The 13,243-nt window shown below is 39.2% G+C and overlaps 1 protein-coding gene across 3 annotated transcripts in view; it reads right to left on the bottom strand.

The window, feature by feature from the left end:
- The window catches only part of LOC123519854 (DNA-dependent metalloprotease SPRTN-like), a 97,139-nt gene that overhangs the window by 67,745 nt on the left and 16,151 nt on the right, over window positions 1–13,243 (bottom strand). For all 3 annotated transcript variants that reach the window (XM_045281440.1, XM_045281439.1, XM_045281438.1), the window contains one exon: window positions 12,030–12,196. In XM_045281440.1, coding sequence (XP_045137375.1) covers window positions 12,030–12,159 — 130 coding nt within the window. In that variant the 5' untranslated portion in view covers window positions 12,160–12,196. The remainder of the gene's footprint in view (window positions 1–12,029; window positions 12,197–13,243) is intronic.

The raw sequence follows: 13,243 nt of genomic DNA, 5'->3' as shown, positions 1-13,243 counted from the left end.
TTCTTCTTTCACTCTTGCCAAACTCTATTTTCTTGCATTTTGTCGTGTTGAACTCCATTTGCCATGTACAGCTCCATTTCCATATTCTGTCCAAGTCTTCCTGGAGTAGTTCGCAATCTTTGTCACATCTCACTTTTCTTAACAATTTTGCATCGTCTGCAAATAGGCTCACATAACTGGACACCCCATCCACCATGTCATTTATGTAGACCGCGAACATTACTGGTGCCAACACTGATCCCTGTGGAACTCCACTCTCCACCAAGCCCCATTCTGATGGTCTGTCCTTAATTATTGTTCTCATTTCTCTTCCTACCAAAAGTCTTCCATCCATTTTAGTAAACTGCCATGCACTCCTCCTACCATTTCAAGTTTCCAGATCAGTCTCCGGTGTGGTACCTTATCAAAGGCCTTTTTTAAATCCAGATATATTCCATCAGCCCAACCATCTCTTTCCTGTATTACATCTATCACCCTCGAATAGTAACATATCAGGTTTGTCGTGCATGAACGCCCTTTTCTAAAACCAAATTGACACTCACAAAGTATGTCATTTTTCTCCAAGAAGTCTGTCCATCTATTCTTCACCACCCTCTCACACATCTTAGCTACCACACTTGTAAGTGACACTGGTCTATAGTTCAATGGGTCTCTCTTGTTACCTGATTTATAGATTGGGACAATGTTAGCTCTTTTCCAGTCTTGGGGCACTACACCTTCCCTTAATGAGGCATCAATTACTTCACAAACTTTTTCTGCCAGTTGCTCCTGCATTCTCTTAAAATCCATCCTGATACCCCATCAGGTCCCACAGCTTTTCTCACTTCTAAACTCCCCATCATATTCTTGATCTCCTCCACAGTTACTTGAAACTCCTTCATAATCCCTTTCTGTTCCATTACCAGTGGTTTGTCAAAAGCAGTCTCCTTTGTGAATACCTTCCGAAAGCATCCATTCATAGCCTCTGCCATTTCCTGGGATCTTCACTGCATACTCCATTTACTTCTAAACTTTCAATACTTTCTCTATTTTTGATGTTGTTGTTCACATGTCTGTAAAAAGCCTTGGTTGGTCTTTACATTTATCAATTATATCCTTTTCTTGTTTCTTTCTTTCTTCTCTTCTAATCAACACATATTCATTTCTTGCTCTTTTGTAACTTTCCCACTGCTTAATCCGTCTTTTCCTTCTCCACCTCTTCCATGCATCCTCTTTTCTTGTTCTAGCCTTTTCACATCTATCGTTAAACCAGTCCTGCTTTCCAACTTCTCTATGTTGTCTTATTGGTACAAATTTTTCTCACCTTCTTTGTATATTTTTATAAATTCCTTCCACTTTTCATTTGCTCCTTAGCACTCTTGAATTTCATCCAATTTGTCTCTTGAAAGAATTTCTTTAGGTTTCCAAAATCTGTCTTGGCATAATTCCATCTTCCCACTTTATATTCTTCATTTCTTCTAGATTTCTCTTCATCTATCACCTTGAACTCCAAAACTGCATGATCACTCTTTGCTAAAGGGCACTCCACCCTCATCTCCTCAATGACCATTGGCTCTGTACTAAAGACCAAGTCCAGTCTTGACGATGCTCCTCTCCTCCAAACCTAGTATCTTCTTTGACCCACTGAGTTAACACATTTTCCATTGCCAGTGTCAATAGTGTATTTCCCATGTTGTCTCTGATCCTTCCATTGACCAGTCCTCCCAACACACCTCTTTACAATTAAAATCTCCCATCATTATAGTTCGTTCACAGCCACCCAACATTTCTTCCAGACATGTTCCTGTATCACTTATCATTTCTTCATATTCCTGTACTGACCATGCATTTGTCTTAGGTGGTACGTACACCACTATGTAGTGCCTCTTTTTCCTTCATTAGTTTCTGCTCTGATCTTTAGCACTTCTGCCTTTCCCATACCTTCTTTCACTTGATCCACCTTTATATCTTTTTAACCAGCAACATCACTCCTCCTCCCATCTTACCTACTCTATTTCTTTTCCAAACATTATATTTCCTTCTCCAACCATCATCAGGTCTTCTCCCTCTCTCAGTTTTGTTTCAGTAAGACCCACAATATCTGGGTTCTTGTCCCTCAAGTAATCGTTGAGTTCTAAAATCCCGATATCACTCCATTTATGTTGGAATACATTACATTCCGCTCATACGTAAGTTTCTTTAGTCCTTTCTTGCTGTACTTTTCTGGGTTATGAACCACTTCCTCAGTCTCATATCCAAGATTCTCCAGAAAAACTCTTTCTTCTCCTCTTCTGTCCTCTCTTCATTTTTTTCAAAGCCTCCTTTCTCAACTCATTTAACATTTCTCTTTCCTTTTCACCGAGATCTCTTCTCAACCAAATCTTCCTTGTTGTTTCCTGCTGGGCTAGCCTCCATGACTTCTCCACCAATTCATCTACATCCTTTTGTGACTTAAGTTTGATTCTTATTGGCCTCATACCTTCTCTTGTGAACTTTCCAATTCTATGGAAGTCCTCTATTTCTTGTACTAGGTCTTTTCCTCCTCCTGCACCACATTAATGATATTATTTATCACCTTTTTTATGTTTTTCTCTCTCTCCATTTTACTCGGTGTCTTATCCTCCTCCACCAGTGTGTGTGTGTGTGTGTGTGTGTGTGTGTGTGTGTGTATACAAGCAACCCCCGCTTAACGAAGGTTCACACAACGACATTTTGGTAAAACGAAAGTTTCCTTTTACTACCATCTGCTCGTTTAATGAACACCAAACTCACTTTAACGAAATTTTATCCAGGTGATTTTTTCCAAGTTTGAAAGGCTCGCCATATCACGCAAGCTGACAAACTTTTGAATATACCAGTGCCTCTTGTGGACAAAACACGCACCACTCACTCCCCCTAGTTCAAAACAATAACAGCGTCAACAGCAGCTCGTCTTCCCTTGCTCTATATGCCACCAAAATGCCCTGCAATGTCGCCTAGCGTTGCTAAGAAGACCAGGAAGTCTCTTACTCTCGAAGTGAAGCTGGATATTATTCATAGACATGAGAGGCGAGAAAACTAATAGCATTGCTTCCCACCATGGCTTGACTCCATCTAGTGTCTACCATTTTCAAGTCAGCAGACTCTATTAAGAAAGCTGGTGAGATCATATCTTCCTTGCAAGCTAAAAGAACCACCTGAACTCGTGACTCTGCAATGGATAAAATGGAAAGCCTTGTGGAAATGTGGTACATAAGTTTTGTATGTGGTACAATGATGCGCCCTTTGTTTACATTCCACAGATTGCCAGCTAGCGTATTTCTCACTCCACTCTCCCTCCCTTCATAAATTTAAGATCATCAACATTATAAAGTTACTTACATACATACATAGATTAGTGTACATTATAATGACTTAGTCTTAAATTAAACTGCTTAAATATTTAACTTCTAAATGGAACCTCAAGTCAGTTGTTACTTGTTATAATTGGTTCGCTTAACAAAAATTCGTTTAACGAAAGGTTTTTTAGGAACGTAACCCCTTCGTTAAGCGGGGGTTGCCTGTATATATATATATATATATATATATATATATATATATATATATATATATATATATATATATATATATATACACATATATACAGTCAAACCTTGCCGAACACGAATTCGCCGAACACGAAACTCGCGTATACACGAATCGGTAAAATATCCCATATTTCGCCGAGCACGACTTTGACTTGCGATTGCACGATTTGGTCTCCATTTGAATCTCCCACTGGTCCTGGTGGATGTACTTCACCTCCCCCTCCTAAGCGTCTTGGACTCTTCGTAATTTGCTGAAACTCATGGAAGATGCAACATCCCTCTTCACTGAAACAGATCCCATCCTGGTGAGGAGCATTACCATATTTTACGGCTTGCAAAACGCTGTATCTTGGAAGGCGCACCCTAATATTTGAAAGAAATTTTTAAGAAAAAAGTCATTTTCATACAAGAACGCATTCACCATATACCCGATCACTGAACACAAAACCATCAGAGGCAAGGAGTCTGCAAGACACTATTGTTTCAGCACTTATTACAAATTTGCTGGAGCGCTCACCACAAATTTAAAACTATGTAAATAAAAACACCATATGTAAATACATATACAGTCCATCTCTTCTTGTTTTAGTGGCGGGCGATGGCATGTTTTGGCCCTGTTGTTTACATTATGGAATCACTTGTCCGATCGCCGAAACCGAACACGTCAGTGCTGCAGTTTGTATTTATTTTATTTTGCAGTCGTGCTTCATAGGCTTTATCAATGTGAATACAATTCACAAGTGGAATTTTGACTCTTGCTTGAATGAGTAAGCTACTTGGATGTTCTATCAATAAAGGTATAAAGGCACCTGGCATGATGTGTGTGTGTTTGTGTGCATGTATGTGTGTGTTGCAATGAGATGAGGGAGCGGCCCGTTTTCTCCACACGCTGAATAGGCTGCAGGAAGGATTATGGTATTGTAAATACTTGTAACACCTAAGTACTGAGTTTACATAATATAAAAGGCTAAATTAAATAGTACTTAAGCTAACATCATAATGTAATGACTCAACATACAAATCCAGGTCACTATCTGTCAAGTGTCCAAGCTCACTTCAGGTTGGATGCTGCCTTACAATACAACATTCATCTTGGAAGACGCACTAGTATTTTTCAGGGTATTTTTTAGGAAAAAAAGTGCGTCTTGTAAGCCGTAAAATACGATAAGTTCAAGAGGGTGTTGAGGAGCTGCTTTTGCCCTACAAGGAGACTTTACGTCATATAGAAGCATCTGCTAGTCAGAGGCCCATCACTTCATATTTCAAGCCCTCTCCAACCAGCAAATAAACTAAAGGTACTAGTACTATAATTAAATATGTGCCTGGTACTTCATTTATTGTTTTTTTTCCAGCCTTTTTGGTAAATTTTTTGGGGAGGATTTGGGAACGTAACCCCCATTTTCCCATAGGGCCTATTATTCACCGAACACGACGAGCTCAGGAACGTAACTGTTGTGTTGGGCAAGGTTTGACTGTATGTATATGTATATATATATATATATATATATATATATATATATATATATATATATATATATATATATATATATATTGGTGAACCAAAACCATTTTCCCTATAGGAACCAATGTACAGTTAAGGGGACCGTCCGGTGAGGTTTTTGAAAAATTGAAAATAAAGAGGTACGTGGGTAATTCTTTTTTCGCTGATAGATGTTTATTACACGATGTTAGTTTAGTAGTTACAAGCGAATCGACCCATAAATAACTGCATGAAAATAAAAAAATAAATTTTTTGAAAAAAATATTTTTCCTATAAACTTTGTCACTAGAGGACATATTTCAATTTTGCCAGTACGGATATGAAGTATGTCGTATACCAAAACTTTTTACAACATAGAATTTTGATTTTTTTATTTTGATGGCCATTATGAATTTTTAATTCAATTTTTTTTATATATAAAAATATATTGCAGCACTTAAAAAAAAAAAAATTCCAAATTCTATGAGGTGAAAATGTAGCAGCTTCAATGAGCTTCAAAATGATACCTAAAAATTGAAAATCCGTTGAGAAATGTGGGAGAAGATTTGATTTGAATGATAAAAAGTGGAAACTGATAAAAAAGCAAAAACCCCAGAGATGTCATTTTGGTCCTCTATGACCCTGTACATTTATTTGGGTTGGATATTTCGTGCTCATACACCACCATGTGCATCATGTATCCTTTTAAGGCATGTTTAGAATATTCTGTACGACTCATATGGCACCTGGCTGCCCCTACAATGATTGTAGTTATTAGTTGCTCGAAGGTGAGGTGTCTCCATCATGCATGGTCGTTACAACTTGTAATTTCCACTTGCACCATTTGTTTAGATATTGCAAGGCAAAAAAAGGTAGGTAAAATAGGCTGGATTGTGGCTTGCAAGGTGTGAAATAACGGGCGAGATACTCAATAGATTCTCCTCCCATCACAGTCACATGGACACTGAAATGGAAGGGGAAAGGGTGTTCCTGTGTACGCCATAGTACTGAGTTGCCAGCGCCCACCTTTCCTTACCAAAGAAACCACTTTCCATGGCTTTTTCTGTGCTTATTATCATCATTTATGATACAGAGAGTGGGGTGGGGGGAAGTTCCGGGCTGCGGTGGGCATGGCAGGGGCCCTTTAAAGTTTAAATAACCCACGTATTTTAGCGAATTTCCCCAAAATACTCCACCACTACGTTGCCATATGTTTGGGGATGCTCTGGTGGTGTTTTGGAGATTTTCAATTTTTTTCATATTTTTCGATACCATGGCCACTGGACGGTCCCCTTAAATAGATTAATCTGTTCCTGGAAGGGCTGCGTCTGATCCTGCAGTCCTTGTAGCATGTGTCCCATATAAATGTTTTTGTGCACTTCTCAGCTGGTATAAAAAAAGGATTGTCATTGCTATGGTAACGGTGTCTAACTGACATAAAGACTAAACATGTTGACCTTCCTGAAGACGTTTATCATGGATCACTAGCTGTTCTAAAGGTGAAGCACCTCTGTGCTGCAATCACCTGTGATGACAGTATGGCAGCCCAAACAAACATCTCGTGGAGTCTCATGATTCCCGAGATTTGCCATACCAGCAAAGCATCTTGACATCTTGTTATTCTAAACAATTGATGTAATTTGTAAAAAATGGCAATGTTTTTTTTTTTACCTTGTGTTATTTTAAAATCTCATAATCTAAACACAAATAAATTGAGAAATACTTGTATACTGTACAGTTAGCTTCCCAGGCTGACTGAACCACAAGTATTCTTATATCTTTTTATCTTTTCTGTCTTTTATTTACCTATTTTCTTTATGTAGGGAGGGCACTGGCAAGAGCAACAAAACTTGCAGAAAAAAAAGGCCTATTGAATTGACAGACACACACACAGAATTGAAAATGTCTGCCTAAATCAAAGGACAAACGTCTTGAAACCTCCCTCTTGAAAGAAGCAGGCAGGGAATTGTAGAGTTTAACAGAGAAAGTGATGAATAATTGATAATACTGGTCAACTCTTGGACAGAATAGAGGTGAGAGAATGAAGAAAGTCTTGTGCAGCAAGGCATCAGTTAGCATGATCAGAAGAGCAGTTGGCATGAAAATAGTGGTAGAAGATGGCAAGAGATGCAACACTGTAGCAATGAAAAAGACACAGAAGACAAAAAGCTTTTGATTCCACTGTCTAAAAGAGCAGTGTGAGCAAAACCCTGACTATATGATCCACTGTTACACCATATTCAACTTTTACAATTTTTCTTCTTTACTACCCACTGCCAACTATACAATTGGTTACCAATAGTTTTTCTGATCACTGGAGTGAGCACTCACTCGCTTGACAAGCAAGTACAGTAAAACCTCAGCTCATGACCATAATTCGTTCCTAAATCCTGTTTGTCACCCGATTTGTTCGTCCCCTGAATAAATTTTTCCCATAAGAATGTATTGAAATACCATTAATCTGTTCCAGACCAAAAAAAACAACATACTTTTGTCCATAAAACCCATTCAAAATAGACCTTTAATGTATACATGACATGGAGGAAATAATTATAAAAAGCCTAAATTGTTTTACTTACCTAAATGCTATCAAAATGATCATAAAATTAATAAAAAAGAAAAGGTTATTTACTTGAGAGACTGGACGTTGATGGCATGATGGAATGGAGGAGAGGAGGATGGGGAGGAAGACAGACAAGATCCGAGAAGATAGTCATGAAAGAGGACTTTGGATGTGCGCAGTGTGCCAGAGCTACACAACAGCTGTGTAGCGTCACAAGTCAGTGCCGCTATGTGGGGCCCCGCTATAGTGAACATCGGCGTGGGAAACATGGAAAGAATGCCAGTCTTCGTCTCTGCCTTGGAAGACCCTTGCCTGCTAAGGATTGACTTCCTCACGCGTGTGGGAGCAAGTTTGGACTTCCAAAAAGGAAAGTTAAAGGTACGTGGCCAGGAAGTTCCTTTGATCCTCGGAGGTGATGCTCAGTGTGAGAGGAGCATGCAGTAGGGCGGTGTTCCTTGGCAGGTGAGCGAGAAAAAAGCTGCGATGGATGTGCCACAATCTGCAGTACCTGGACATGGCCAGAATGATGATGACAGCAGCGCTGAGAGCCACCAGAGCAGCGAGGATAACGCTGAGGAAGCTACAGTAGAGCATGCCGGTAACATCACCATGCCCAGGAAAAACAGGAGAAAATCATGGTGGCACGGAGATTATGTTATGTAATATTTTTTGTATGTTCCTGTTTCTATTTTCTTTTGTGCTTATGTTTTGTTTTGTTGTTGTGTGATGGCCGGATTGGCTATCACACAAACGGCTCGCCCGTTTAACTGCGTTCGTCCCCTGGGTCGATATATTGACAAATTTTTTGGTCGTCTCCTGAATTGTTCATCCCTAGAGATGTTCGTCAAGCAAGGTTTTACTGTAACTTTAAACCACACAACAAATGGCAAAGTTTAAAGGCTGTACTTGATGGGATTCAAACCTACGCATGGATGCCTGCCCAATCCTATGCTCAGCACCTTACCCACTACGCCACTGTCTTCCAGAGCATTGGCAGCCTGTGATTGACTGAAGTATCCTGTGATCAGTGACTGGTGGCGAGTATTAACATGAGACATGTAGAGGTCTTTATAAATGTTCATTACTTGATCAAAAGATGGCTGTAATATGCTGCGTGGATATGGGCGCCTGTCATATTCCTCCAGTTGTTCAGTCAGCCGTGATAAGGTGGTGAGAATCTCCGTCAGTTGCCGAGTTGTCGGTTCGCCTGGCTGAACATTTTGCTCCTGCTGTCCATCCTCTTCAGGATCATCTTGAGCTTCATCTTCCTCAAGCATCTCCTCAATAGTAGCCTCCTCTTGATGGATACCAATAATTTCTTGCAAGTCACTGGCCTCCACAGCCAAAAAGCCAGGTGCAGGAATCAGACGTGCAGCTTCTACAGTCTGCGAGAGTGTGGTGGTTTCCTACTGGCGCTCACGCACAGCTGTTCCGACCTCACCTAACAAAAACTTCCAAGCGTGTAACACTGTAGCTTTGTTTATTTTCTGCCAGACCTTCACAATGCGGTCAACAGCATCCTTAATGTTGTAGTTTTTCCAAAACTGGTTCACAGTTAACACTTCTCGGGTCTGAGATGGTGGTGGGTCTGAACTGGTGCTGGCGATTGGTTCATCGGGCTCATCCTGGTCACGTACACTTAGCTCTCTAGTTCTTGCAGCGAGTCAGTCTTGACATGCATGTCATCATAGAGATTGATAATAAAAGAGCTTAACGTTGCAGATGAACTCTTTATCAAATGGCTGTAGAAGTGATGTTGTATTAGGCGGGAGGAAGACAACTTCTACATTAGGATGACACCCTATTAGGAATTTACCATGCCCCGGAGCATTATCCATACATACCAGCACCTTGAAATCTAACTTCTTCCTCTTGCAATAACTCTGGGCATCAGGAACAAAATGATTGTCGAACCAGTCAGTGCACAGTGCCGACGTGACCCAAGCCTTCTTATTACTGGCCCAATAAACATTAAGCTGGTTCATATTGCAATTCCTGTATGCTCTAGGCTTAGCAGAGCGATAGATGACTTGGGGCTTCATCAAACAGTCGCCACTTGCATTAGCTGTGAATAAAACAGTAATGCAGTCCTTGGAAGGCTTCACACCCCTAGCTTGTCTTTCATTCTTGGCGATGAGGGTTGATTTTGGTGCCCGCTTCCAGTAAATCCCAGTTTCATTACAGTTAAAAATCTGGTCACGGCTGTAACCGCCTTCAGTCACAAGATGTTGAAAAATCTCTGGGTAAGTTCTGGCTGCTTCCTCATCTGCTGATCTGCTATCACCATGCTTCAGGGCATACTTAACTTCATATCTTTTCTTAAATGCTGCTAGCCAGCCTACAGAAGCCGCAAAATGGGGTGGAGGGTTAACATTTTTCTTACGGCACAGCCGTGCTTGTGATCTTATTGCAGGGCCAGAAAGATCACCCTTATCTCGATCCCTTCTGATTACCCATTCATTTAGGTAATGTTCCATGATTGCAAGCAATTTGTTGTGCTGTGAAGTATCAGCCAGTGTGTGTGCTGAGGGAAACCGAGAAAACACCTTCACGGAAGCAGCCAAGTTTTCTTTATTTTTGCGCAGTGATCGTACTGTTGATTCAGAACAGTTAAACTTACGCATTATGTCACATGTTCTTGCACCATTGTTCATCATCTGAACCATTTCTTTCTTTTCCTGGAGTGTATATTTTCTGAGCTTCACTCCCTTTCGATATTCACGCTTCTCACGTCCACCACATTTTTCACCAGAGTTTCCACCACGATTTCCGCCACTACCACTCACAGAACTCATGTTCCTTGTTATTTCAAGTTATTGTACTTCTACTAGAACGTTTTCACTATAACAACAAAAGTAAATATGCACCATATTTATAGGTGTTGTTGACCCAGCTTCTGACCTGATGTGACCGACCCAAGCCAACCGTTAAACAGGCACGCCAGCCTATGCGCACGCGCGAGATGTTCATTTACCACCGCTAGATGGTAGAAGGCAGGAAATTTGAAATAGGCGCGAGATGCTAAATTCGCGAGACTAAATTACGCGAGATGACCGTTCATACTGTATTGACAAATTTTTTGGTCATCTCGCGATTCGTCCTTAGAGACGTTCGTCAAGTGAGGTTTTACTGTATAGTGGCATTTGTTTGGATACATTAGTATGTATGGGGGTTGAATTTCTTTTGCTGTTGTTGTTGTTGTTGTTGTTGTTGTTGTTATCATTATTATTATCAATATTATTATTATCATTATAATTATGTATCATTTATGTGTTTCATTCATTACATTTATATACATTATTTTGTATGTTGGATCACATGTGGCATCATAGTCAGTTATTCCTCATCTCAGATGATGAGTGAGGACACAGAGTCACTGGTGCTGGCACATATAGTCATGAAGAAAGTCCAGGGATTGTAACAATAACAAACAATGTGTGAAGAACTCCAGCATATTCAAGGGATTGTAAAGTAACAACATCTGACAGATACCCATGAATCAAGCTGTGACTGTCCAGCAAAGACAGACTGTGACGGATTGAAAAAAGCTGGGCCACACTGGCTGCTGAGAGATGCCACTAGTGATCTTGGACAGAAAGACACGTAGTGTCATATATGAAAATAATAAATAATAATTATTCAATAATAATAATAATAATAATAATAATAATAATAATAATGTAATAATAATAATAATAATAATAAAATAGTATCATATACTGTCACAATGTCCCTTAGCCTTGAAGAGGACATCATGGGGAAGGGTCTTTGAGCCTCACTGGGGATGAACTTGACACTATAGTGACAGTAATTACATAAAATATTTTTATTTTTTTCTTTACCTTATTGCTTTATTATTGTGCTTATTTGACTTATATAACAACTATTTTTTATTATTTAAAGCATATAACTAACAATAACTATCTAAACATTATATTTCACTATTTTATGTGATTCATGGGGCACACGTGTCTTGGAATGCATTCCTGTTTTTTCCAATTCAATTTTAAGTTTGCTACACAATCATTCATTCTCTGATTGCATTTTCAGGAACATAACCAAATCATATATCAGGCATTATCTGCATTAAAAAAAAGATTGAGGAAGTAGTGCACAAATTGGGGACAGGTAAGTGTCAATGAAGAAGAGGGGATAGATATTTGTCTGGTAGGTTGTGTCAAGTTGACAGATGGAGGAATTGAGTTTTTGAGGCATTGGAGAGTTTATTCAGCCCCAATCTGAAATTCTAGAGCTTTCTGAAGTCAGGCATTTTGTGGCTTTCCTGAGAGATTAGATTGATCTGTTTATTTCTGCAGGGTTGAGTGTCTATGAAAAGACATGGAAGAGTGTAATGGTATCATCAATGAAGGGGTGGATGACTATACTGATATATTGAAGTAATTATTACCATGTTAAAATAAAACAAATTGTATATAGTTACCCAAGAAAAGAGAGGTTCCTTCATTTTTTTGTTTGTTCTTCTCCTCTTGTTGCTTGAGGAGACTAACTCGGAGCTCTTCCTCAAACTGTGCTTGCAGCTGCAGAGCAAGTGTCAGATCTATCTCACTCATGTTGGGGGGACTTGCTCACAACACTATCCACTCATTACTGGATCAGAGAGAAAAAAGTACATATGCTTACAAATACATATGCTTACAAATATCTGGTTACAAAATTCTTTGATCATTTATAGGTGTTATGCGAACACAATATATAGAAAAGTACAAACAACAAAACTTTGGCTACTTGGCTGCTTAATAATAAAGACATGCTATCTAATATGTGCATACAACGATGGTCAACAGTGAGAAATAACTGTTTTAATGTATCAAAGTGTTATAGTTCTAGAAGAAAGAGAAGATGGAATGGTAGGAAGAGCAGAAGAATTTTTGGAGTGAGAAAGGAAGCAAAAGAATTGAGATAGATGTTATAATTATGACACTTGGTAAAGAAAGCAGAGGTGAAGTAGATAGGTTAGGTTCTTAATCATAATATTGCTCTCTGAATATTATTTCCTTAATGTTTTGCCTTATATTTTCAATAGAATTGTGTATGTGTTCATAACATTAGTAATCAGACCCTAGGAGACCCTGACAAGGCATAAGAGACCTTATCAGACTCTGACAGGCTCTGAAAGACCCTGGAAGACTCTAAGAGGCACTGATAGGCCCTCAATTTCACCCTGCTAAATCCAAATTGTTTAATTCCTACATGAGAAACAGAAAAAATGAATAGATATAGAGTTGGTCCTCAAATGGTTGGAGAAAACCTAACTGATGATTTCAACGATATGGGTAATGTATTCATTGAAGTGATTGCTCCTATATTTTGTTGATATCTTTCTATCCCTTCCCCCATTAGATGTCATAGTAATCTTTCATCTATCAAGTTTCATCCCAATGATGCAGAGTTTAATTCAAAATCCCTTGATATTGACAATGACATGGGACTCAACGATCTTCAAGGACCTTGCTTGTTCTTTGTCAATAATCTTTAATAACTCAATGACATCTGGTTCATTACTCCACTCTTGGATGCAGTCCCATTTACCTCTAATCTTTAAGAAGGGTTGTATCCAATGAAATACAGACCCATCATTCTAAGTTACTTCCAACATATGACTTTATAACCTACTGGTACAATCAAGGGTAAGTG

The sequence above is a fragment of the Portunus trituberculatus genome, chromosome 46 (assembly GCF_017591435.1).
Source record: "Portunus trituberculatus isolate SZX2019 chromosome 46, ASM1759143v1, whole genome shotgun sequence".
Classification (NCBI taxonomy): Eukaryota; Metazoa; Arthropoda; class Malacostraca; order Decapoda; family Portunidae; genus Portunus; species Portunus trituberculatus.
Note: the sequence above shows the minus strand (reverse complement) of the source record. Positions and strands in the feature narration are given on the sequence as shown.